Source organism: Netta rufina, assembly GCF_964035555.1.
Source record: "Netta rufina genome assembly, chromosome: 18".
Classification (NCBI taxonomy): domain Eukaryota; kingdom Metazoa; phylum Chordata; class Aves; order Anseriformes; family Anatidae; genus Netta; species Netta rufina.
The window spans coordinates 12,465,491-12,492,126 of record NC_140142.1 but is presented as its reverse complement, the minus strand read 5'-3'; the positions used below and the strand labels follow the sequence as shown (position 1 = coordinate 12,492,126).

General features: G+C 49.1%; 3 protein-coding genes across 3 annotated transcripts in view; 1 reads left to right on the top strand and 2 right to left on the bottom strand.

Annotated features, from left to right (window-relative positions):
• LOC311216653 (olfactory receptor 14A16-like) overlaps window positions 1-24,401 on the bottom strand; it is a gene marked incomplete at both ends in the record, with an annotated part of 42,822 nt that extends 18,421 nt beyond the window's left edge. The window contains one exon of the mRNA XM_084298181.1: window positions 24,108-24,401. Coding sequence (XP_084154307.1) covers window positions 24,108-24,401 — 294 coding nt within the window. The remainder of the gene's footprint in view (window positions 1-24,107) is intronic.
• LOC311216502 (olfactory receptor 14A16-like) overlaps window positions 1-26,636 on the top strand; it is a gene marked incomplete at both ends in the record, with an annotated part of 307,014 nt that overhangs the window by 143,291 nt on the left and 137,087 nt on the right. The window lies entirely within an intron of this gene.
• On the bottom strand, window positions 10,263-11,201 carry LOC311216586 (olfactory receptor 10AG1-like; the record flags this gene model as incomplete). The annotated part of the gene is made up of 1 exon (XM_084298119.1): window positions 10,263-11,201. The coding sequence occupies one exon, from the start codon at window positions 11,199-11,201 to the stop codon at window positions 10,263-10,265; it is 939 nt and encodes a 312-aa protein (XP_084154245.1).

The window sequence follows — 26,636 nt, the reverse complement described above, 5'->3', positions numbered from 1 at the left end:
TTATTCTGGATGCGTGGGTCCCTTTCTGCAGTTCTCACAGCTGTTTCAGTAGTCAGTAAAACAAGGTACAGTCCCTCATATCGGGGGTTCAGTGATTCTTCCCTCCCATGGCTGCTTGTTGAAACACTTTCTTTTTTATCTTCTGACAAGTTAAATAACAGTTATCTAATTTGCTTTGCCGTATGGCCCTTTCCAGGTTTCTGCAGCAGGATTCATCTGATAGCCTTTCAGGTTGATACAGATTTGACTACAGATACCAGGGTTTTGGCATTCATCACTATCTCCACAGTTTCCCAGCTGGACAGTCACATTCATTTATGTTGCATTCCTTCAGGGGCTCATCACCCCAGTCCTTGCAGTCTCTCTGCTGGTTACACACTTTATTGATATCTATGCATTCTCCACTTCTGCACTTGAATTTGCCAGGTCCAGAGCACTGAACAACATTGTTACAGTTTGCTTCATCAGTGCCATCCAGACAGTCTCTCACACCACTGCACTGCCTACTCCTATGGACACAGTTCCCATCTTCACATCTGAACTGGTCTGGCCTGCAGGTCCAGGAAGGGCAGTTAATTTCATCACTTCCATCCTTACAATAAGGATCTCTGTCACATTGCCACAATTCTCTTCATCTTCTCCACTGTCACAGTCTTTTTCACCATCACATTTCCAGGACACTGGGATACACTGGGTTGACTGAGGACCACAGCTGATTTCATTTACCCGGCATGCTCTCATATGACACAGCTCAGCACTTTCGTCAGACCCATCTTCACAGTCCAGATCCCCATCACACTGCCATCTGTTTGGCACCCACTGACCACTGTTGCACACAAAGTCAGATTCAGCACACATCTTCTTCACACATCTTCTTCACACAAGCACTCTCATCACTGCCATCTGAGCAGTCTCCACATTTTGCTCTAGCACCGTTGGCAGCAGTGCACAGGCAGGCGAGGGCGAGCAGCAGGCAGAGTGCCCTGCACCGTCACCTGTGTCACTTATACTACTCCTATTACCCATGCTGTTAGTGTCAGTGGCATCCTCCTTGTACCGTTTCTGTCTTTGTCTCCCCCCCTTTTCTTTTTGCCACTGGCCATTCACCACAAATGGATAAGACACATGATTACTAGTTAGGAAAGAGAGTGTAACGTCTGCTATATGGCTGCAGGCAGTGCCAGCTGCAACCTTAGGTTTGTGAAAGAGCCTGCCGGTGGTCATTTGGCAGTGTAATCTGCGTCTCTGCACTCCTGCCCTGCAATAGAGCTAAGTCGTCATTAGTAATGGTTATAACACCGATCTGGGGACTAATAGTCTTTTTTGCATTGCAAGATAAACCTTTTATAAAAAGAATGCTAGAGTGAAGCAGCACAGCCGCTGCTGCCGCTGCCTCCATGGTTATGTCAGACAGGCTGCAGGGTCCTGATGTCCGCCCCTCTGCTCTGTGCCGACTCGCCTCACGGTGAGAGTCGACTGCCGGTGTCCACTGACGCCTCTGGTCTCCCGTAGCAACTCGATCTCGGATGTTCCGCAATTACTTCAATTTCCCCGCGTTTTGCAGCTTCTGTCAGGTCTATTCTGTGTCTCTCAGAGCCGTCCGTGGCTCTGCAGAGTCTCTCAGGACTCTCTCCGTCCAGCGGTAGTCCCTCCGTAGTTTCTCTGGTCTCCCAGCGCCGCTCCAGTCTCTCGGCCTGTTCAGGTCTCAGCGAGTCCAGGTCTCGGCCTGTGAGGGCCTCATATGTTGCAGGAAGCACAGCCGAAAGCACCAGTAGAGTCAGATCATGCTCCTGCCTTTTTCTTGTCACAGTCAAAACATTTAAGAGCAAAAATAGGATACACAAGATACACAAGATACACCGGGCCCATATATTAGGCACCACCTCTCAAAACTTGGATAGAACAGTACTTCTTTTCAGTCTGTCAAGCACTTCGTTCATCTCTGCCCACTCCCCTTGCGGAGAGTACAGAACCACGGATCGGAACTCTGCACTCGTTTTGCAGCAACGCTGCGTCTCACTCACACAGCACAATCGCACACGGAGGCCTCCAGCACATCTCATTCATACCACAGGAATATAATTTAGAATGATAACCAACCAAATAAGTATTGTCTCTGACTGTGTTCTTCGTGAAGTGACTTGTAACACTTTGTTTCAAACAAAGTGTTTGTTTCCTAACCTGTCCCTTTGTGAACAATCCTCCTTATCTCAGACCCCTTGATTAAAGTCTGAACCATGAGGTTGTTTTTGATCTGGTTCTCGGGGTCCGAGAGGCTCCTGTTATCTGGTGGTATAAGTGCAGCACAGGCACAAATGTAGCACATATTCACTCTTAATCAATTGCTCTCTAATTTCTAATTCCAATGTTTCAGCTTGCTCTTTTCCGGATCCACGGGTATTCTACTATTAATGTTCAAAGCCTGACAGACCCCGTCCTCCGTGGATCAAAATATATGGGGTCTTAAGGGTTCTTTTGGTCATTATATCATAAAATACTGGATCATTTTTAATTTACTCTTTAATTTTCTGGGGCCCCTATTGTTCCAATTTCTAATCATTATTCATAATGGACTTTTTGGTCATATATCTGGTAATTTGCTCCCTTTCTGGTCCTTGGTCTTCGATTTTATCTGACCCATCCGGGAATTTTACTAGTGGCAATTCCCACAGCCCTTGGTTGCCCCTAGTGAGAGTGTCTTGCAGGGGGCTTAGGACCTATCACCCACCCACGTATCACTCCATTCACTGGCCCAGCCCCCCCAGCAGGAGATTAGAACCAGTGAGAAAACAAAAAGACCTCCACGCTGACTTTAGAAGTCTCAGTTACACTCTCACACACAAACACTGGCAACCGCACCTTTACCCAACGGGACGGTATCTTACGAATCAGTCGTCTTCGTCCAGAATCCAACTGGACGGTATCCACAAGCATCTCTGCTGTCTTCATCTGGGATCGAACCAGACGGTATCCACAAACGACTGTTGTCTTCATCCGGTTCGATTCCGGACACCGGAATCCAACCGAACGGTATCCAAACGACCCTGTCGTCTTCGTCCGGATCTTCGTGCGCAGAATTATGAACAAAAAACAGCCGGCAAGGGAGCTCAAAAAAAAAATCAAATTCTTTTCTTACCTTTATTCAGGTTCAGGATAGCATTAGTCCCAATCTGACTCAAACATGAGCCACCAAATGGTGGGGCGCCTCTCCTAGATTAAATCAGAATTCAGGAACTGTAGCCATCCCGGACGAGCCCCCAAATTGTTATAAATGGCTCAGGATTCAAATTAGGATTAAATAAAAAAAAAGGATTTATTGAAAGATGTGGTAGCGATTGGCACTTGCTGTTCTTCGACCCTCAGCAACCCCACAACAGAGGGGTCCTCTGAGAGACCAGGCAAGGTAGAGAATTGTTTAATGCCCTCTGTCTCTAAGGCAGCTATACCAAAAGCCCACCGGAACCCTTTTGGGTCCTTGCAATATCCTCTTCTGAGATAGTCTATGCCAAGGATACATGGAGCATCCGGGCCAGTCACAATGTGGTGCTTTTCCCACTCATTCCCAGTCAGACTCACTTCAGCCTCCACTACAGTCAACTGCTGAGATCCCCCTGTCACTCCACAAATATAGATGGGCTCTGGTCCTTTATAGCTCGATGGCATTATAGTGCATTGTGCACCGGTGTCTACTAAAGCCTTCTACTTCTGTGCGTCTGCTGTGCCAGGCCATCGAATCCACACAGTCCAATAAACTCGATTATCCCTTTCCTCCCCCTGGCTGGAGGCAGGGCCTCCCTAATCCTGGTCGGAATCTTCTTCGTTTCTGTGTTTGAAGGACTGTCTGCTGGAAGTTGGAGCAGCAAACTTTTCAGAGAATCCCTTCTTCCTGATTGTTTTCTTTTGCAACTCACGTACCCGTGCCTCCAGGGTCGCCGTAGATTTTCCATCCCATTTTCTCATGTCCTCTCCATGGTCTCGTAAGTAAAACCACAGGGTAGCACGGGGTGAGTACCCACCATATCATCTTCCTTGTGTGGATGAACACCTACCCCTGATAGCTGAGACACTGCTCTGTACAGGTACGGAGGAGAATAATCTCTCTTCAAGTTGGTGAACCTTTTCAGAAAGTTTCTCCACAGTGTTCTCTTTTGGTCGGTGGACACTGGTTGGTTCAGGTGGGGATGAAGATAGATTCTCTTTAAGTTGGTGGAACTCTTCAGAAAGTTTCTCCACAGCTGAGACGCAGGCCTGTAAGGAAGAGGAGAGACTTTCTTCGTACTGCCGGAGTTGTTTAGCCACTTCATCCACTGTGGGTTCCTCATCCTCTTTCCAGGCCATTATTGCCAATGAGCTGGCATATGATGATGGTGCACTCCGTACAAACTTCTGCCACATGGGTCGCGTACACCTGACTTCATCTGGATCTTTGGATGTTTGTCTGAGGTCTGGATCCTCATAAATCACTTCCCGTACGGCTAATTCCCTCAGGTACTGGATTCCCTTCTCCATAGTGGTCCACTTGCCTGGTAGACGTAAAAGTTCTTCCTTGAAGGGATACCTTTCCCTCACAGCTGAGAGGAGACGCCTCCAGAGGCTGTGAGATTGTGCTCCATCTGCAATTGCTTTGTCAATGCCTGCATCTCTAGCAAGGGATCCCAGTCGCTTGGCTTCCCTGCCATCTAATTCCACACAATTGGCGCCAGTGTCCCAGCATCGGAGCAGCCAGGTGACAAGCTGCTCACCTATACAGCGACCAAAATCTTTTCGCACATCTCGTAACTCACGCTCGTTTAGGCTTCGGGTAGTTACTGTTGATTTTTCGGCATCCTCATCTTCCTCCTCCTGAACCCTTGATGGCCCAGCGTCGTCGTCGTCTCCATCGTCTCTATACCTAGATTTGGCAGAAGATTCTCTGCATTCTAAACGACCTGAATCTCTATACCATTTTTTCACCTTCTCTACAGGGGCAGCTTGCACTGCTACTGCTCGTTTCTCTGACCTTGTTACAGGGTCTGCCACAGAGGTTGCAATACCCTCTGCAGGGTCAACTTGCACTTGTTCAGGGGTGAATTTCCAAAACACTGGGGGTGCCAACTGGTCTAGATGCCTGCCCATATCCTCCCATACTCCCTGCCACCCACAACTATACTGCCTCCGGGCAGATCTCCGGATGAGCTTCCTAAGTAGTTGTTTAACTTTAAGCAGAACCTGAAGTGCATTCAGGAGGCAGAACAACAGGACTATGCTGGTCTGAGTATCCCAAGGATATTCAATATCTTGGAGAGCTATTGTAATAAACTCGGAGGATAAGAGGGTGGTGAAGGAGGAAGGGAGAGTGATCAAGGAGGGTACAGGGGTGGTGAAGGAGAAAGGGAGAGTGATCAAGTAAGAAAAATTATCTTCCCCTTTCCCCTCCACAGATTGACTCCCTAATGAAAAAAGGCAACAGATACAATTGCTAATAGTTTCCAAAATACAGTTTCCAAAGTATAGAATCGAAGATGTTACTGAGTACAAATACCAGGTTAGAGTCATGGCCAGATATTTCATCATCTCATAAGCCACTGATACAACACACAGTACCATAATGGTCTGAAACCAGGGCCCGGAGAGGATAAACAACATGACAGAGAGCACATACGGAAAATAACGTGCTATAATACTCAATTTGGAAAACAGGCGCAGCACAGTTGAGATTAAAGCAATCAGCATTATGACAAGTGACTATTAAGCAGGTCTAATACTTATACCAATTTTAGTTTAACACACTCTGGTCAGATCTGCCGTTATCTCAACCTTTCGGGCCCCAAGTTGGGCGCCAAAAAGACTGTCGTGGTTTAACCCGGCCGGCAGCTAAACACCACGCAGCCGTTCGCTCACCCTCCCCCCTCCCTCTCTGGGACGGGGGAGAGAAATGGAAAGTGAAGCCTGTGAGTTGAGATAAAGACAGTTTAATAAGACAGGAAAATAATAGTAATAATAATAATAATAATACAATGATGATAATAGTACTACTAATAATAATATGTACAAACAAGTGATGCACAATGCAATTGCTCACCACCCGCTGACCGATGCCCAGCCTAACCCCGAGCAGTCCGGCCCCCTCCCCCCGGCTAGCCACCCCTATATATTGTTTAGCATGACGTCAGATGCTATGGAATACCCCTTTGGCTAGTTCGGGTCACCTGTCCTGGGTCTGTCCCCTCCCAGCTCTTACTGCACCCCCAGCCTGCCTGTTGGCAGGACAGAGCAAAAGTCTGAGGTGTCCTTGGCTTGGTATAAGCACTGCTCTGCAACAATTAAAACATCGGGGTGTTATCAGCACTCTTCTCATCCTAAGCCAAAACACAGCATTCCACCAGCTACTAGGAAGAAAATTAATTCTGTTCTAACTGAAACCAGGACAAAAGAATATAAAGGAACAGAGGTAAGCAAACAGCACTGGGTGCACCGGGAGTCTCCGCTCCACCAGGACGCACCCCAGTTACATCAAGCAGCTGATTTTTATGCTCCTAGACTAATACATATTCATTACTACTTCTAAAAAAATAGATTATTATAATTAGCTTCCGGGGTCCAGTCCCTCCTACTGGAGCATGCGCAGTCTCCTCTGGGGGTCTCTTCTGGGGGTCTCCAGGGGTCTTTCATGCTGAAGGCTTGTAGTCTTCCTCTCCCCCTTTGTACTTACTTGGCACCATGCCAAGTTTATAGAACATTCTCTGCAAGTCTTGTCTCCCAGCCGTCCTTCAGCTTCTTTTTCCTTCCTCTTAATCTCTCGGCCCCCCCTAACCAGATACCAAAGATCCGCATAGTATCCCATAACAGTCACTAGTTGTTATCAGTTGTTCTGAAACTCCCAGACGTCAAACACAAACAGCTTTCTTATTTGAAGCTTCACGAGTAATTAAAACATTCTTCCCCAGCCATTCACAGACACATCTATAGCAGTGTTAAGTTAATCTCAAAGAAGACAGGAAAAAAGGCTGTAACTGTTAGAAATAGAAGTCCGGAATAACAAAAGCAAACAGGTTCATAAATTTAAGGAGTGTTTTCTGAAGACGTGATAAATTGACTAGAATGAGGGGGAGACTGGGACACACTGCATCTGTGGTTCAAGAATTAAATTGCCAGTGCAGGGCCCAGAGGCAGACGGGATTCAAACAAAATTGTTCTTTATGGACAAGAATTGTTAAAACATTCCTCACAGTCCATAACACGTGGTCCTTCCCTCAGGAGCAAACTGCTCCAACCTGGGTCCCCCACAGGCAGCAGCTCCTGCCAAGTCACCTGCTCCTGCGTGGGTTCCTCTCCAACGGGCTACAGGTCAGGCCCAGAATCTGCTCCAGCATTGGTCCTCCACATACCTCAGCCTCCATCACCTGCTCCACCGTGGTCTCCCCCACGGGCTTCAGTGTGGAATCCTGCTCCACCATGGTACTCCATGGGCTGCAGAGGGACAATGCTTCACCATGGTCCTCACCACAGGCTGCAGGGGACTTCTGCTCCGGTGCCTAGAGCACCTCTCCCCCTCCTTCTTCACTGACCTTGGCGCCTGTAAGGCTGTTTCTCACTCCTCTCACTCTCCCAGCTGCTGTGTGGCAGTATGGTTTTGTTGCTGTTGTTGTTTGTTTGTTTTCCCTTTCTTAAATATGCTCTCACAGAGGCACAAACAACATCACTTATTGGCTTGGCTCCGGTCAGCAGCACGGCCCTAACCTAACATGGGGCTGCTTCTAGAGTCTTCTCACAGAAGCCACCCCTATGGCCCCCTGCTGCCAAAACCTTGCCATATAAATCCATTACAGTGGTTCCTCTCATCCTCGAGGAAGTGCAACTGCCTGGATTTGTAAAGATGCCTGGAAACCCCTAGAGTCCTTGGAAAGGTTTCTTAATCTTTCTGAGCATCTGACACAGATATTGAACCCAGAGTGAGAGGTTAGCAGCGGTGATCCCAATCCAGCTGGGCCTACTTTCCACTGTGTGCAGCACAGCCAGTGTGCAGTCACCTCTTGGGCACCACAGCCTGCTTGGTCTGCTCATAGCACCACCAGCTCAGGGCCACATGGGCAGCATGGGGAGACAGCCAGGAAGAGCTGGAGAGGTGAGAGGAGGGATGAGGAGAGGTCAGATGGAAGCTGACCTTGTCTAGAAGTTGCCTTAAATACTGGTGTTCATCTCATCCAAGACAAGAACTGGACTGTGGGTACCCTACTTGTACTCATTATGCAGAACCACATGTCCATGGCTTCCTGGTGCACCACCTGGCCTGAACAGTGACTGAAGAAGGACTGGTGCCTTAACCTGCCAATCTCTTAATGCCCTTGCCCTGGGTGAAGAGAGTCTTGGAAAGCAAGGCTGGGATCCTGTGTCAGGGTTTACATTGATGGAAGCATGAGCCAGCAGCCATGTGAGCTTCCTGCTCTCCTGCTGTACTTGTATGCAGCACATGTCCTTGAGACAGTCAGACAGCCTCTCCAAACCCATGTGCTGGCCCTTACCCTAGAGATCACCCCCAGACAAGGTTCTTCAGCTCAGGTCCACCTGGAAGACTGAAGGGAAGCTGAGAGCACAGGAAGTCCCAGAAGAGAATCACAGAATCATAGAATGGCTTGGGTTGGAAGGGACTTTAAAGAACACCTACTTCCAACCCTCCTGCCATGGGCAGTGATGCTACCCACTAGAACAAATTGCTCATGGTCTCATGCAAGCTGGTCATGACCACCTCCAGGGATGGGGCATGCACAACTTCTCTGGGCAACCTGTTCCAGTGTCTCACTGTGAAGAATTTCCTCCTAATCTCTACTTTAAATCTCCCACTTTTAGTCTAATATCATCCCTCTTTGTCCTCTCATTGGCTGCATGAGGAGATGGTGTCGTGGTTTAACCCGGCCGGCAGCTAAACACCACGCAGCCGTTCGCTCACCCTCCCCCCTCCCTCTCTGGGACGGGGGAGAGAAATGGAAAGTGAAGCCTGTGAGTTGAGATAAAGACAGTTTAATAAGACAGGAAAATAATAATAACAACAACAACAACAACAACAATAATAATAATAATAATAATAATAATAATAATAATACAATGATGATAATAGTGCTACTAATAATAATATGTACAAACAAGTGATGCACAATGCAATTGCTCACCAGCCGCTGACCAATGCCCAGCCTAACCCCGAGCAGTCCGGCCCCCTCCCCCCGGCTAGCCACCCCTATATATTGTTTAGCATGACGTCAGATGGTATGGAATACCCCTTTGGCTAGTTTGGGTCACCTGTCCTGGGTCTGTCCCCTCCCAGCTCTTACTGCACCCCCAGCCTGCCTGTTGGCAGGGCAGAGCGAAAGGCTGAGGTGTCCTTGTCTTGGTATAAGCACTGCTCTGCAACAATTAAAACATCGGGGTGTTATCAGCACTCTTCTCATCCTAAGCCAAAACACAGCATTCTACCAGCTACTAGGAAGAAAATTAACTCTGTTCTAACTGAAACCAGGACATCTGTGTAAAGCAATGTTCTGTATATTTAGAATGTTTGATATTCGTGTGCGCGTGTTGGTGGACGTAGACTCCCTGCACACCCAGCGCTGTTTACTTGCCTTTTATATATTTTATAAATATTCTTTTATAAGTATTACTAAATTCAGATTGAGATGAGACTTCATTTATAACACTCTCCTGGTCTCTTCTGGGATGGCCATCACCGGGGTTGGCCCACCCTCAAACATTTGGGGGCTTGCTTCTGTCCTTTACTTCTTCAGAGACTTGCTTCAGGATCTGCAGTTCAGGAACTTGGCAGCAGAGGGCAAATCAACATGCAAAACTCCTTCACAAGCCAAGGCTCTGGGCATAATTCTCCTGAAGTCTTTAATTCTTACAGGGTTCATTACGGAGATGCCAGGAGTCTCCTTAAAGGGACAGACTTCAAGAATAAGAATAAGAATAAGTATAGGAAAAGATTTATTCTTTCTGCTGTTTATTTAGTTGTCTGCCTACAGAGAAAGTGATATCAACAATCTACAACTGATATTGGTCCTGAATATCTCCTAAGGGACTCTGAGCCTGTAGGGAAGTCAAGACCTTTTCTGCCAAGCACTCCATGCACAGTCTTCATCCCTACCCCTCAGCCCCACCCTTTCTCTCATCAGCCACCTGAGACTGACATATCAGTTTTGTCTGAGCTGATTCTTGATGCCTACACTCACACAGCCAAATGCCTCATTGGGACTTTTGGTACAATTTGGGCTTCTTTCACATACTCTGCCATATCACTTTCTCCACAGGAGTCTTCTCAGGGCAATTCTAACTTCCTTGTTCCTCAGACTGTAGATGACTGGGTTAAACATGGGGGTCACGACTGTGTAAAACAGGGCAAGGTATTTGTCAGTGTCTGCGGAGTCCCGTGACCGGCGTTTAAAGTACACAAGCATGGCTGAACCATAAAAGAGAGTCACAATCCCAAGGTGTGAGGAGCAGGTGGAAAAAGCTTTGTGTCTGCTCAGAACTGAAGGCATTTTCAGAATTGCCCTGATAATTTTAGTGTAAGAAATAATTATCATGGAAAAGGGAAGGACAGCGACTACGAAGATGATAGTGTGCAGGGTCACTTGGTTGCAGAAAATGTCTGCACAGGCCAGTTCCAACAGAGGGGGGACGTCGCAGAAGAAGTGATGAAGGTCATGGGATGCACAGAAGGGCAAGGTGAACACCTGATAGGTCTGTCCTACTTGTAGTGGCATGATGGCCATCCACGCCCCCACTACCAGTCTGATGCAGAACCCCCCATTCATGATGAGGCTGTAGCGCAGGGGGTCACATATGGCTACGTAGCGGTCAAAGGCCATGGCAGCCAAGAGAAGGCATTCAGTGCTTCCCAGCATGGTCAAGAAATACAGCTGGGCAGCACAGCCAAGAAAGGAGATCCTGCCATCTCCCGTTAGGAAAGCTACCAACATTTTTGGTAAAGTAGTCGATGTGTAGCAGATCTCCAGGAAGGACGGGTTTCTCAGGAAGAAATACATGGGGTTGTGGAGGCTTGAGTCCATCACTGTGATGAGCATAATCAGGCTGTTCCCAATGAGAACCATGAGGTAGATGATCAGGAAGACTGTGAAGCACACGCTGGGTAGGCAAGGGTGGTCAGAAAATCCCCAAAGAAGAAATCCAGGTTCAGTGGTGTGATTATCCAAGCCTTTTCTCTGGGGCATTTTCTCCACATGGATCAATGCCAACAACATGCTGTTAGAGGATGCTTATGGCCCATCCACCACCCTGTATATCTCAAGTATAGCGACAAGCAACAAACATCAGCATACACATGACTGCAGTATTAGGACAGTTTGACCAAAATCTGCATGTGTGTATGTAAATCTAACATGGTCTGGTGGGCAGACCCCAGCTGGTAGCTAAGCCCCCACCCAGTTACTCACTTACTCCCCCTCAGTGGGATGGTGGAGAAAAACGAAGGGCCAAAAGCAAGAAAACTCATGGGTCAAGGCAAAGACAGTTTAATAAGCTAGGGTTAGAGGAAGGAAAAAGAAAACAAACCAAGAAACCAAAACAAGCCAGCCTTCAAGCAATGCCTACCTTCCCCACCACCTAGTCCCTCAGCTTTTTATTGCTGAACATGGCATTACATGGCACGGAATATCTCTTTGGTCAGTCTGGGTCATCTGTCCTGGTTGTGTGCCCATTGACCCTTGTCTGGCCATGGCCGGTACACTGTAGGGGCAGAGTGGGAAAAAGAGAAGGCTTTGATGCTATACAATCACTACTCAGCAATACCCAAAACATTGGTATGTCATCAACACTGTTTTAAACTCCAACCTAAAACATAGCACCACAGGGACTGCTATGAAGAAAATTATCTCCATCCTAGGCAGCCCTAGTACCTGAGTTTCTTGCTTGTCAGGAAGGGTCAGAACAAAATCGCTAAGCCTGAATGACAGCTAATTGTCACATGAATAAGAGAAATTTATTTTTCTTTGTAAGAGAGGATTTAAATAAGGGGAGGGAAGAGAAGTGAAGGGAAGTGAAGGCAAGGCAAGGCAAGGCAAGGCAAGGCAAGACAAGGCAAGGCGAAGATTTGCTGCAAGACTTCAGTGAGAGAGATTCATCCCAGTTTTCCTCAGGGATAAGAACTCATCCCCTGAAGCTCTGTCCACCACACAGAGAGCAGAGGCACTACCTTAGATCCAAATTTTTTGCATGGCTGATGGGTGAACTCCATCAGAAGTAGAACAGACTTCTACCTGTCAATGAGTAAAGGACACTGATGCATCCCTGGGACATTTTAATGAGGCAGAAAGATAGCTACTTGTGCAGAAATCACAAGCTTTCAGGGGGCTAAAAGGGGCATTATGCAAGCAATCACAACACAATCTCAAATAGCTTTCAAGGGATCCAAAGAGGAAGGTAATTAAAGGTGGGGCAAACAGGGCAGGCTAATATAATTTCTGAATATGCTCCATCTAGTTCCCTTGCTTGACCTTGCTGTTCTGTCACTTGGATTTCTGGAGGCTTACAAATGCAACTGAAGGCTTACTCACTCTGATCTCAACAAAGCAAGGCTTCCCAGTCCACTGCAAGCCCTCACAGAGCAGAGCAATGCTCTTGCTGGCTGGAAAACCAAGCCTTCCCTTTTGCATTTCCCATTTCCCAGAGTGTAACGATGTTGCTGATCACACTTGAAGGGCGTGAGCTGTAAGCAAGCAGCCCTTGCAATTGCAGGTTGCTTCCTGGAAATAACAGACCCAGGTGAAAGCTTTTGGAAGGTATCAGTTTGACATGGGGAAGAAATGTTCTATTCCAAGCAGAGAGAACTGAGGATGCTTGCTGCATGTCTCTAACCATTGCTAACTCGCCTCAAAAAGTCTTCTTAAGCTCTGTAAAAAAAAAAAAAAAAAAAAAAAAAAAAAAAAAAAAGAGGAAAGGAAATGAGGAGAGGAGAGGAGAGGAGAGGAGAGGAGAGGAGAGGAGAGGAGAGGAGAGGAGAGGAGAGGAGAGGAGAGGAGAGGAGAGGAGAGGAGAGGAGAGGAGAGGAGAGGAGAGGAGAGGAGAGGAGAGGAGAGGAGAGGAAAGGAAAGGAAAGGAAAGGAAAGGAAAGGAAAGGAAAGGAAAGGAAAGGAAAGGAAAGGAAAGGAAAGGAAAGGAAAGGAAAGGAAAGGAAAGGAAAGGAAAGGAAAGGAAAGGAAAGGAAAGGAAAGGAAAGGAAAGGAAAGGAAAGGAAAGGAAAGGAAAGGAAAGGAAAGGAAAGGAAAGGAAAGGAAAAAATGATATATATATTTTTTTCATCTGAAAAATGAATCCACAGAGATGTGATCCGAGAGCTTGATTTCATTCTTTTCTTTTTCTATCACGCCTGCCTATTTCTATGTCTTGTCTTTGGAGTTCTCCTAGAAGTACTATTCAAAATCTCCAAGACAAAATTAGTGTACATCTGAGGAAGAAGTGGCCATAATCTGCTTCCTAACCTACCTATTTACACATGCAAATAAGCAGGAAAATTAAAAACTTTTATTTCCTGAAATACTTTGAGATCCCTGCATTTATTGTAAACAAGGTTTGTAACTGAAAACCATTTAGAGGCAGATTTTCCATATATCAGCATTGTTTCCTTGTTTCTTCCCTAAACCTGTAACATACATGTATGCTTTTTAATGCCCAGATATCTCAATGCTTCACATGATCACACATAGAGCATGGCTTGGGCTAGCATTGCTCCAGGAAAACTGGTGGAGTACTCCTTACATAGTGACAGTCTCACCAGCAGCATTGCTCCAAGTTGAAAGAAACCCATTCCTCTGAGCCCAGACAAGCCACAGATGCCTGCAGCTGCTTTTAGCAGTGGCTGTTCTAGCACAGCATCTCAGCACTTCAGAGCATGGCAAAAGAGATTTACCATTGTCAGGAGCTAGCACACAGGTGCGCTCTTCTCAGTCAGTGATACAGTAGACAGAGGTGACTTCATTTTCTCTTTGTCATTTCCCTGGAAAGCACCTGGACGGGGCTCTCTGGACACTACTCCATCACTCTTGCTCCTACCTCATTATAAGTCAGTCAGTGAGCAATCCTAGGAGAGAAGTCGGCAACCCTAGTGCTACCAGTGCTTCTCCCCAGACACTCACAACATCAGTAACAACATTAAGAGGATCTGAACAACTTCCAGAATAATTACATGTCTTTCAAAAGTACAGAAATTGAGGAATAAGATTTAGCTGTTCAAATGAAAACTGCTAAAAACAAACAAATAAAAAAAAAAAATGGAAGAACACAGAAAATGAGAAAAATCAGTCTGTGTTTAATTTTATTTTGGAGCAACAGAGAAGGCTTCTCTGCATCTTCACCTCTGTGGGTCCCAACACCTTTTCTGCATCCAGTGTTAGCTAAAAGGTGGAGGCAGCCCTGAGAGATCCAGCTCCAATTGTGCATGCTTTCTGCCCCCAGTCCACACCCAGAAAGGACCTGGAGAGAAAGCTCAGCTGGAAACAGATAGCAAGGAAAAAAGGATGGTATCATGCCACTCCAGAGCAGGCCTCTACATTCATACAAATTAATGTGGCTTCAGTGCCTATAAAAAAGGGATGACTGGGTCTTACCAAGCTAGCCTTGTATGGCTTTATGGTCAGCAGCACAAGTCACATTTCCAGAGGGGAGTATCTCCTGCCCTTGTGTGAGGTTCATGCAGTTTTTGATTTCTTACTCTGAAATCCTACATATAATGTAGTTCCAGTCCTTTTGGGGTATCCAATAAAGTCAAGATCTGGACAAGACCATTTCTCATCAAGATGAAAAGATACACAAGTCAGAAAGGCCACAAAGAGCCAATGCTGTGAGTTGGAGCAACCGTGGACAAATCCAGGCACAACAGGGTGATTTCCTTCTGTGAGAGGTGTAGGACCATAAGTATGGGGAGAGCCTGTGGTGAGCAGAGTTCCTCCAAGAGCTCATTGCAGGAGGAATATCCTATCCAGAGCCTGCATGACTCAATAACTACAGTCCCATTTGGGTCAACAGGGAAACAGTCAGTAGAGTTTATGAGAACTGAAAAATAGTTCATCTGACCCAAATTCTGAGCTGGATGATATACAGAGGTGCCTACAGTGCTGCCAGGCTTTGAACCAGCACTGACAAGGGATAGCACAATGCTCATCACTCTGTCCTAGTCGTGCTACCTCTATATCCAAACTGAGAGCTTTTTTTTCTGATACTTTTAGGAGGGTAATAATTGCCTGATGTGATATTATACCCCTTGGGTCATCTCTCATCTTGTGGGGCTCCAGTCACTGCCCACCCTGGGCAGCTGCTGCTCATGAAGATAGCCTGGCCTTTCTACACATCTCCACATTCCTCTGCTGGAGGATGTCCTCTGTCCTGCCACATGTGGGACAGCCTTGGAGAAGTACTTCAGTGACCATTCTCCATTTCCACTGCCAACAGACACTGATGGGTAACTTTTAAATCCTACCTTTGGTCTTTCACATCTCGGAGTATGATGACGAGCCTTTTTTTCTCTGGAGCAGCAGGCCATCTGGGGTACAGCTGCTTGTATTGGGTTTACGTGGCAATGGTTTGGTAGCAGTGGTGCTGTAGGGGTGGCCTCTGTTAGAAGGGTGCAGAAGCTGCCCCCTGTCAGGTAAGAGCCCGTTCCACATGGCTCCAAAAGTGACCCATCCCTGACCAAAGCTGAGCGAATGGGCAATACTAGTTGCAACTCTGTAAGAGGATATTTAAGAAAGGAGAAATACTGCTCTGAAACAGCAGCTGGGAGAGAGGAGTGAGCAAATGTAGAAAGAAACAGCCCTGCACACACCCTGGTCAGCGCAGAAGGAGGGCAGGAGGGGATCTAGGCACCAGAAGAGAAGTTCCCCTGAAGACTATGGAGAGGCCCCTGGTGGAGCAGGCTGTCCCCCTGCAGCCCAAGGGTCCCACATGGAACAGATCTCCATGCTGCAGCCCGTGGAGGAGCCCTCGGTGGAGTAGGTGGATGTGGCCTGGAGGAGTCTGTGGCCTGGCCCATGGAGAGGCCCTGCAGGAGCAGGCCCTGGGCTGGATCTGCAGCCTTTGGAGAGGAGCCCACACAGGAGCAGGGGGTCAGGGGGCAGCTGCCACCCATGGGGGACCTGTGCTGGAGTAGTTTGCTCCTGACAGATAGATGCTGTGGTATGGACCATATTGGAGCAGTTCTTGAAGAGCTTCTGCCTGTGAAAAGCCCATGCAGGATCAGTTTGGGATGTACAGCATCCCATGGGAGGGACCCCACACTGGAGCATGGGCAGAGAGTGATCATGAAGGAGCAGCGAAGATGAAGTGTCATGGACTGACCGCAGCTCCCATTGCCCGTTCCCCTGAGCTAATCAGGGGGAGGAGGAAGAAGACGGTGGATGGTCTTTTGCTTTTAGTTTCTCACTGTTCTAGTCTGCTAGTAACACTCAATAAATTATCTTAATCTCCCTGCATTAAGTATTCTTTGCCTGTGACTGCAATTGGTGAGTGATCTGCCTATCCAGCATATCAGCCCCTGGAAACTTATGGAGAAGATGATTTTTGAAGTCATTGAGGTGCACCTGGGGGACAATGCAGTCATTGGTCCCAGCCAACATAGGTTCATGAGGGGTAGGTCCTGCCTAACAAATTTGATTTCCTTTTATGATAAGATCACCCATCTCGTTGACCAAGGGAAACCAGCTAATGTGATCTTTTTGGACTTCAGCAGGGCTTTTGACCCAGTTTCCCATAGGATCCTACTGGACAAAATGCCCAGCATACAACTTAACAAAAACATCATACGATGGGTGATGGGCAAGGCCCAAAGAGTTGTGATAAATGGGGCCACATCTGGCTGGTGGATGGTCACTAGTGGGGTCCCTCAAGGCTCCATTTTAGGGCCAGTCCTCTTCATTGTCTTTATAAATGATTTAGGACTAGAAAGTGTTCTGAGCAAATTTTCTGATGACACCAAACTTGGGGGAGTTGTGGACTCAGATGAGGGTGGAAAGGCCTTGCAGAGAGATCTGGACTGATTGGAGAGCTGGGCAATCACCAACCACATGAAGTTTAACAAAGACAAGTGCCGGGTCCTGCACCTGGGATGGGGCAACCCTGGCTATACATACAGACTGGGCGATGAGACGCTGGAGAACATCCCCACAGAGAGGGATCTGGGGGTTGTGGTTGACAGCAAGTTGAATATGAGCCAGCAGTGTGCCCTGGCAGCCAGGAAGGTCAACCGTACCCTGGGATGCATCAAGCACAGTTATGGGAGGTGATTGTCCTGCTCTACTCTGCACTGCTCTGTCCTCCCCTCGAGTACTGTGTGCAGCTCTGGGCACCACAGTACAAGAAGGACATTAAACTGTTGGAGAGTGTCCAGAGGAGGGCGACAAAGATGGTGAAGGGCCTAGAGGGGAAGACATATGAGGAGCAGCTGAGGTTACTGGGCCTGTTCAGCCTGGAGAAGAGGAGGCTGAGGGGGGACCTCATCGCGGTCTACAACTTTCTCGCGTAGGGGAGTGGAGAGGCAGGTGACCTATTCTCTGTAAACAGCAGTGATAGGACATGTGGGAATGGTGGGGCAGGGGAAGTTTAGGCTGGACATCAGGAAGAGGTTCTTCAGTGAGAGGGTGGTTGCACACTGGAACAGGCTCCCCAGGGACGTAGTCACTGCACCAAGCCTGTCTGAATTTAAAAAGCAATTGGACTGTGCACTTAGTCACATGGTCTAAACTTTTGGGCAGACCTGTGTGGTGCCAGGAGTTGGACATGATGATCTTTATGGGTCCCTTCCAACTCGGAATATTCTATGATTCTATCATTCTATCCCTTAAATCAGCCCTGGAGCCCTTTTCCATTCCGTTTTCTCCATCTGTGCCTTTGAGGATGGAGGGTGAAAGTGTGGCATTGTGGAGTTGAGCTGCCTGTTGTTGTGAAACCACAATACCACTTGGCCACGTTATTGGCACCAGCTTTGAAAAAAGAGAAACAGACTCAGGTAATTCATAGGGGAGATCATGTTTTATTAAACAGATGGTAAGAGAGAGACAATCCTGACATACAGACAGACAAAATAACATAATAAACAGAGCAGTTTTATTCCTCCCTGTACACTAGAGAAATACAACTTTTACTAAGGAACTAATGAAAGGAAATGACACTGAAGATAAAAGTAAGAATATATAACGATAGAGAAAAAGGGCAAGTTTATCAATTTTCAGAAACATCCATGAAATCTTTTTCCTAACAGCACCCTTGAGCTCCTGGTTCCTCGTACTGTAGATGAGGGGGTTCACTGCTGGGGGCATCACTGAGTGAATATAGAACGGCCACCACCAGATCCAGGGATAGGGAGAAGATGATGGGTGGCTTCAGGTATGCAAAAGTTCCACTGCTCATAAACAGGGAGACTACAGCCAGGTGAGAGAGGCACGTGGAAAAGGTTTGTTCCATCCCCGCTCAGAGGGAATCTTCAGCACAACCCTAAAGATCTGCACATAAGAAAACATGATGAATACAAAACACCCCCAAACCAGAAAACAATGAAATCAGAGAACCAGAAAACAACCACAGAATAATGAAAACAAAACATCGAAAGGCCAAAAAGGAGCAAACTATGAGAAGCTCAGCTTCCCTGAGGTAGGAGTGTGAGCAGGAGAGCTTGAGGATTTGGGCGATTTCACAGAAAAACTGGTCCACAGCATTGCCTTGGCAGAGGGGCAGGGAAAATGCATTGGCAGTGAGCAGCAGAGCATGGAGAACCCCACTGCCCCAGGCAGCTGCTGCCATCTGGGCACAAGCTTTGCTGCTCAGGAGGCTTCCATATTGCAGGGGCTTGCAGATAGCAATGTAGTGGTCATAGGACATTACGGTAGGAATAGAATATTCTGCTGGTATCAAGAAAACAAACAGAAAAACCTTTGCAGCACATCCTGCATAGGAGATGGCCCTGGTGTCCCACAGGGAATAGGTCATGCCTTTGGGGAGAGTGGTGAAGATGTACCCCAGGTCTAAGAACAGCAGAAGCACAAACAATACAAAAAATAATAACTACAAAAAAAAAAAAAAAAAAAGTATGTTAACATAAAACAAGTCAGGCTTTTCTAGGAAAAAACATTATATTTTGCTATTTACACTGAGCCAAAACCAGAAACTGAAAGCAGAGGCTAAGGAAAGATGAGAGTGAAGTTCCCTTTGAAATTCCCTTGATTTGATGTGCATCTGTGAGCAGGCTGCCCCAGGCAGCAGCCTCCCACCAGCAGCAGGACCCTGCGTTGCGGGGGGGCTCCTTTCACCCACAGCTTCTCCCCGCAGCACCCTGGGCAGCTCCCCGGGCAGGCTGAGTGCTGAGCCTGGCAGGCGGCAGAGGCCCTGGCCCGGCACACAGCCCCTGGGGCACAGCAGGGACCCTGCTCTGCACCACAGCCCTGGCCACCCCTTTCAGCAACCTGGCTGCAGAGCCTGCTGCCAGCCTGTGACAAGAGACCTGCCTGTGACAGGGCCCGGCCTTTCTGCATTTTCCTTCTACCACAGACTTACCCTGTAATGTGCTGCAAGCATTCATTCCCCATCGAGCTTTCAGTATCCCCTCAATTCACACAGCCCATAACCTCTATCTCCCTTCTCTCCCCTCTCAGTGCCAGCTGCAGGCAGTGCCCGCAGCACTGCTGCGCTGTGCACAGGAGCTGCTCCTGGGCAGAGCTGTCTCTCTGCAGTGCTGCCTGCTTGCCACGAGCTCCCCTTGGGCCCAGGAGTCCGGCCCAGCTCAGCAGCAGAGGCCCAGCCCAAGGCCTCCCTTGCTCTGCTTCCTACCAGGCTCCCTGCACATGGCCCTGGGGCTGCAGGGGAACCTGCTGGCAAACAGCCTGAAGGAATCCCTGGGGCTCCAGCCCTCACCTGGGCAGACACACTTCTTGAGAGTAGGCTCATTTCTCTTAGCACAAAAACAATTATCTGTAGCAGTCTTCTCTTCTCATCCCAGTTGATGGTGGGACACCCAGACATGGTCATAAAAGTAATTCCTTTAACCCCCTGCTTAAGGAAGGGATTCAGCAGAGTCAGTTAACCCAACATCTCATGTTGGGTTTTTGTCCTGGGGCTGGAATGGGACTCAGATCCCTCCCATGTCTGCCACAAACCCATGGGAGCTGGGATTCCTCTGCACTCAGTTTAAGTGTGCATAACATGGGCTCCTGCAGGTGAGCTCCTTTTCTCAGCTCCAGCATCACCAATGGAGATGGAGGAAATCAGGGGGTTGCAAACACCTGGTGACATGTCAGGGGGCAGAGGTACGTGCAGGCATCTGCAAGCTCTCATGGAGGTACCATGAGCGACAGGGCAGCACATGGGGACATCCCCTTGGAGACTGCTGGGGAGTGCCTTTGGCCAGCTGAAATGACAGCAAATGCACCCATTTAGGACAACTAAACTTGTCCCTCCTCAGTAGGCTCAGGGCAGCATGTAGAGGCATCCACCTGACCCAATGGAGAACTGTGCCACAGGGAGAGCTGAGTCTCTCTTCCTCTTCTCCATCTGGTTTTCCCTCCATCTCCAGGGACTGTAACAGCACTTGTCTCATGGACATCCCTACATTGCCTAATGAAATTCAGGGCAGCTGCTCCATTTAAAGGCAATTCCAGGCCTGCAGTTCTACCTCAGATGCCAACGCTGCCCAGCACCACTGGAGCATGGAGCTGACACGGGCAGCAAAGGACCCACAGGACAGTTCTGGCCATTTATAGCTGGTACTTAACAGGCACTCCTGAGAGCATCTCTGACAGACCTGGTGCTTATGAGCAAGTGACAGCTTCTCAGAGAGCCAAGGTCTGTCCCACCTCTATTCGGTAGAGGCAGGCAGTGCATGGATATGAGGCACATCACACTGGGCCAGGGAAATCCTCGATGTGAGTACAGACTAGGAGAAGAACTCACTGAGAGCAGGCCTGCAGAGAGGGATTTGGGGGTTTGGGTGTATGCAAGGCCCAACATGAGCTAGCAGTGAGCTCTTGCAGCCCAGAAGGCCAACTGCATCCTGGGCTGCATCAACAGATGAGTGGCCAGCAGGTCAAAGGAAGTGATGATCCCCACTCTGCTCTGCCCAGGCGAGGCCCAACTTGGTGTACTGTTTCCAGGACTGCAGCTCCCAGCACAAGAAGGGTTTGGATCCGTTAGAATAGGTCCATTTTCTGTCCTAATAAACTGTCTTTATCTCAACCCACATGCTTTCATTTCTTTCTGCTTCTCTCCCCCATCCCAGAGACAGAGGGGGGTGAGTGAGCGAATGGTTCTGTGGAGCTTAGCTGCCAGACAGGTCAAACCACAACACCCACACTTAAAATGACCGTTGGGACCCTGAGAAACTCATGCTGGGTCATGTGTGACAAACTCAGACTGAAAGACTCTAGAGCAGGTGACTTCGAGTGGCTGTGACAGATCCCAGCATCTTACTCCAGTCTGGGAATATGTCCCCTTCAAACTAGGGAAATTAGAAAGCATTAATATGAACACAACCAACACAGGTTCAGCTGAAGTGAAAGCCCCAGCCCAGGACCAATGGAGTGAAGGTCCCTGGGCACAACTGCAGAAAGACTTTGCAAGACCTCTGCCAGTGACAGCTTGAAACACCAAATGCATCTTGGTGGTAGTAGGTCCTTTTGGCACATGGGCAGATATCCTCCCTGGCAAAACCACCACGGAGGCCACCACTGCAAAGCTGCTGCATGACACCGACTTTTGTCCCCAGGGTCCAGACAGGGGAGAGGGGAGAGGCAGGCCGTGGAGATGGGGCTGGAGTGAGGTCACTGCCACTGCAGCAGCCTGATTGGCCCTCAGAAGGGCTGGCCAGCAGGCACTGTGACATCATCCCACACATCAGAAAGCCCCCTGGGCAGCAATGACGTCACTGCAGAGGGGAGGGCGAGGGGCTGGCAGAGCCCCATCGAGGGGCTGGCTGGTTGGTGGTCCCCTCTGCTACAGCCACCTGCCGGCGCGAGGCAGACAGGAGGGCAGGCAGGGCTTGTGGCCACCTTGCTCAGGACAAGCCCTGGGTGAGCTGGGTGATAAATCTGAGCCTTAGCTCCAGCAAAAGCTCTTCTCTTTGCTCTTGACTTTTGTTGATAACATCACTTCCAGGTGAGCTCTACCCTTGCTAAAACCATACCTCCATCTACACCATAAATTTCTGTTTTTGGAGCCTGTCCTTGCTGTCACCCCCTGCCAGCTCCTTCGTGGCTCTTTTCAGTGCCCTGTCCCTGCATCGTCCCAGCCCCACTGCCCCACACATGGTCCCACAGCAGTGCTGCCAAGGCACCTCAAATGGCAGTGCACAGTCAGGGCTTGGTCAAGGTCCCCCCATTACAATCCTAAAGGCACCCTCAGGGTCCCTTCCCGCCATGGCCCTCCTTCCTTTGCAGCCTTCTCCTGCCCATGGCACCTGCCCTGACCCAGCCACCTCCCATGGGGGCCTCTGCAGACAGCCCTGCTCCAGGTCTGTAGGGCTCTGGGCCAGGACAGAGGCCAACAGAGCTGGCTGTTCCCCCAACACAGACCTCGAGCACGGCTCTTCCACCTCCCTGATCTCTGCCCACCTCCCTGCCCTCATCCCAGCCCAGTGCCAGTGGTCCTTAGGGTAGTGTCTACCGCAGGCTGCTGCAGGGCTCTGGGCACTGACACCACAGCCCCAGCCCCTCTGAAGGGCAAAGCAGTTCCTGGGACACAGAAGGCTCAGCCCCACAGATGGGGACTTCCATGGCACAAGCGTACAGTGGTCAGTGTCCCCTGCTGTGTCCCCTTCTCTCTTCTGCAGCAGATCCCCTTGAAGCCTGCAGCCCCTCAGTGCCATCCCTGACAGCACTTGACATCCATGACATCACTTTCCTTATGGCAGACATGGTCTCTCCTTGTGCTCCTGGTTCCTTGTGCGGTAGATGAGGGGGTCCACTGCTGGGAGCATCACTGAGTACAGGACAGCCATCACCAGGTCCAAGGATGGGGACGAGATGGAAGGGCACTTCAGGTAGGCAGAAAAGGCACTCCTGAGAAACAGGAAGACCATGTGGGACAGTCATGCCTATGTACCTCAGTGACCATCTCTGCTGCCATTAGACACCAACAGGTTGCTCCTAAATCCTATGCTTGGTCTCTCCCAAATCCATGCAACAGCATGGGGAGCAACTGCACAGCCCTGATTATGGCACAAGCTGTGAAAGAAGAGTGAAGCATTCAGACTGCACTATGAAGATCCTGTTTTATTAAGCAGATACTAAAACAGGCAGTGCTGTCCTGCTGTCCTACTGTGAGACACGTTTATAGAGCCTCCAGAGTAAACAGAGCGGTATCATTACTCATTACAGACATCTGCAAATGTTTCTCTAAGAACATAAATGGTAATGACATTAAAGATAACAATGAAAATATACATATGAAACAAGGATGAAGCCTTCATGGGGATAGGAAAGTCACTTGTGTGGAAAGAAGGGAAATTTATCACTACACAGAAACATCCATGAAATCATTTGTCTAATGGCACCCTTGAGCTCCTGGTTTCTCATGCTGTAGATGAGGGGGTTCAGTGCTGGAGGCATCACCGAGTACAGAACTGCCACCACTAGGTCAGAGGATGGGGAGGAAATGGTCAGGGGCTTCAGGTAGGCAAAAATGGCTGTGCTGAGAAAAAGAGAGACCACAGCCAGGTGAGGGAGGCATGTGGAAAAGGCTTTGTGCCGTCCCTCCTCGGGAGGCACTGTCAGCACAGCCCTGAAGATCTGTACATAGGAAAAGACAATGAAAGCAAAACATCCAGATGTCAAACAAGCACTGAACAGAAGCACCCAAACTTCCCTGAGGTAGGAGTCTGTACAGGAGAGCTTGAGAATCTGGGGAATTTCACAGAAGAACTGGTCCAAGGCATTGCCTTGGCAGAGGGGAAGGGAAAATGTACTGGCTGTATGCAGCAGAGCATAGAGAACGGCACTGCCCCAGGCAGCTGCTGCCATCTGGGCACAAGCTCTGCTGCCCAGGAGGATCCCGTAGTGCAGGGGCTTGCAGATGGCAATGTAGCGGTCATAGGACATGATGGTGAGAATTGAAAACTCTGCTGATATCAAGAAGACAAACAGAAAGACCTGTGCAACACATCCTGAGTAGGAAATGGCCCTGATGTTCCAGAGGGAATTGGCCATGGCTTTGGGGAGAGTGGTGGAGATGCAGCCCAGGTCGAGGATGGCAAGGTTGAGGAGGAAGAAGTACATGGGGGCGTGGAGGCGGTGGTCGCAGGCTATGGCTGTGAGGATGAGGCCGTTGCCCAGGAAGGCAGCCAGGTAGATGCCCAGGAAGAGCGCGAAGTGCAGGAGCTGCAACTCCCGCGTGTCTGCAAATGCCAGGAGGAGGAACTCAGTGATGGAGCTGCTGTTGGACATTTGCTGCCTGTTAGGTATAGGGATCTGTACAGGTAGTAAAAGATAATGAAAAGTTAGAACAGTCTTCTCTGAGTGAAACCTATACTGTTCCTTGTAGACCCTCCCCCTGCCATTCTTACAGGCTTTTATTTTCTCTCCTGGAATCTTTCAGTTAGCTCCATGACATGTGCTTCATTTTTAAAGTTCACTGCACCATGAGGAGCAGGGAACTCTGCTCCTGGGCTCTTGAGGGAATCAGTCCTGACTCAGTGCAGTGAGTACACAGGCGCATGGAAGCTGGGCAAAGTTTTATATTCAGATTTTGTCAGATGAAATCCTTTTTCACACAGAAGGGCATGTCAGCGTCTGCATTCCTGTGCTACAGAATGTAGTTGACAGAAAGGAGTTTTAGGGGCAATTTTTTCTAGATATCCTCTTCCCCCTCTTCATGCCAAAGCAGTGTTCTCTACAGTCAGAAATTCTGAGGATTTCTGCTGCACTCACAGTGAACGGCTGTGAGACCTGAGAGGCAAAGGGATTCCCTTTAGCTCAGAGCAGGCTGAGGTGAGTGGGCTGGGCTTGTTCCCAATGGCCATGATCTTGCAGCTTTTGGAGATGGAGGATAATCACATTTCTCTTACCCTGAAAAGAAGCCAGACGCTGCTAAGAGAGGAGGAATGCACTGCCAATCCCTCAACGCCCAGCCCTTCTCAAGGTACCTGAACAAGGTCTCAGCACCACACCTTTTGCCAAGGACACCTAACATTCATTTCTACAGCGCAATAGCATGTCCTTGCATTTAGCATCTCCTCTAATATATATGCCTTCCAGATATTACAAACATACTATGGGAAAGATTTCTATCCTCACGGCAGCTCACAACTCAAAAGACCAAGAGGGCAGCGACTTTTTTGTTTAGGTGTGAGAAGAAGCTAGGGGTAGGTTCAGAGGAAGGGGTCTTCACTGAATGGAAGAACATGGAGTTTTCTGATGAATTAGCCCTCTGATCTCCCTTCCTCTCATTCCTTGATCGTATCCCCACTGACAGAAAGTTTTATTTCTGGGAGCTGTTTCCTTGTCTCAAGTCTTATTCCTGTTTCGGCTCACAGCCTCAACCCAATCTCTGTGCAGTAATCTTTGCCCTTCAGCAACCTCCTGTATGCAGGGGACTGGCTAGTTGCCTGTGCATGTTTACAGGTGGAAAAGGACCTGTAAAAATGCCTGGATGGGTGCAGCAAAGATGATGCTGTTGCTTTTGATAGGAAGAGGAGAGTCTGCAGGCAGCTTCGGGGCAGCTCACAAACCTAATGATCATCAGTACCACAGTTCAGGAGTCTCAGCCATGAGCTCATACTTGGCAGCTCCTTTTCCATTTCTCCCTGCTATCCGTCTCCATCCAGAAGAGTAGGACACTGTCAAGAGGACAGAACATTCCTAATTGGACTTTAAACATTAAAAACTTGCCTGAGAAATGTCACTGGGTGCTGTGGAGCTGTGAGCAGGCTGCCCAAGGAAGCAGACTCCTGCCAGCAGCAGGACCCTGCCCTGCCAGGGGGGCTCCTTCCACCCGCAGCTTCTCCCCGCGGCGCCCTGGGCAGCTCCCCAGGCAGGCTGAGTGCTGAGCCTGGCAGGTGGCAGAGGCCCTGCCCTGGCACACAGCCCCTGGGGCACAGCAGGGACCCTGCTCTGCACCACAGCCCTGGCCTCCACTGCCTGCACCCCCGGCTTCTCCTGCCTCCAGGAACTGTGGCTGCATTGCCCTCCAGCCAGAGACTTACCAGGTGCAGGGCTGGGAAGTCTTCTCCAGCAAGGAGCTCTGGGCATCCTGCCACTTCTGCCTGCCTTTAAGCACTGTGTCTCTGCAGGCAGTGCCCCCAGCCCTGCTGCGCTGTGCACAGGAGCTGCTCCTGGGCAGAGCTGTCTCTCTGCAGCGCTGCCCACTTCCCAGGAGCTCCCCTTGGGCCCAGGAGCCCGGCCCAGCTCAGCAGCAGAGGCCCAGCCCAAGGCCTCCCTTGCTCTGCCCCACATCAGGCTCCCTGCACGTGGCCCTGGGCTCCAGGGCTCACAGCTCCTGGAAGGCAGCAGGGTCTCTCCTGGGGAAAACACTTGGAAGTAGACCACACAAAACACTGACTGGCCCTCTCTAAGCACTGTGCTGACTTATTCCTGAGGCAGCAATTGCCCTACTTGAGTGTGCAGAGCTACAGGATGTGCCAAATTTCCTCTTTCTGTTCAAATTACTCATCAGTGAAGTGG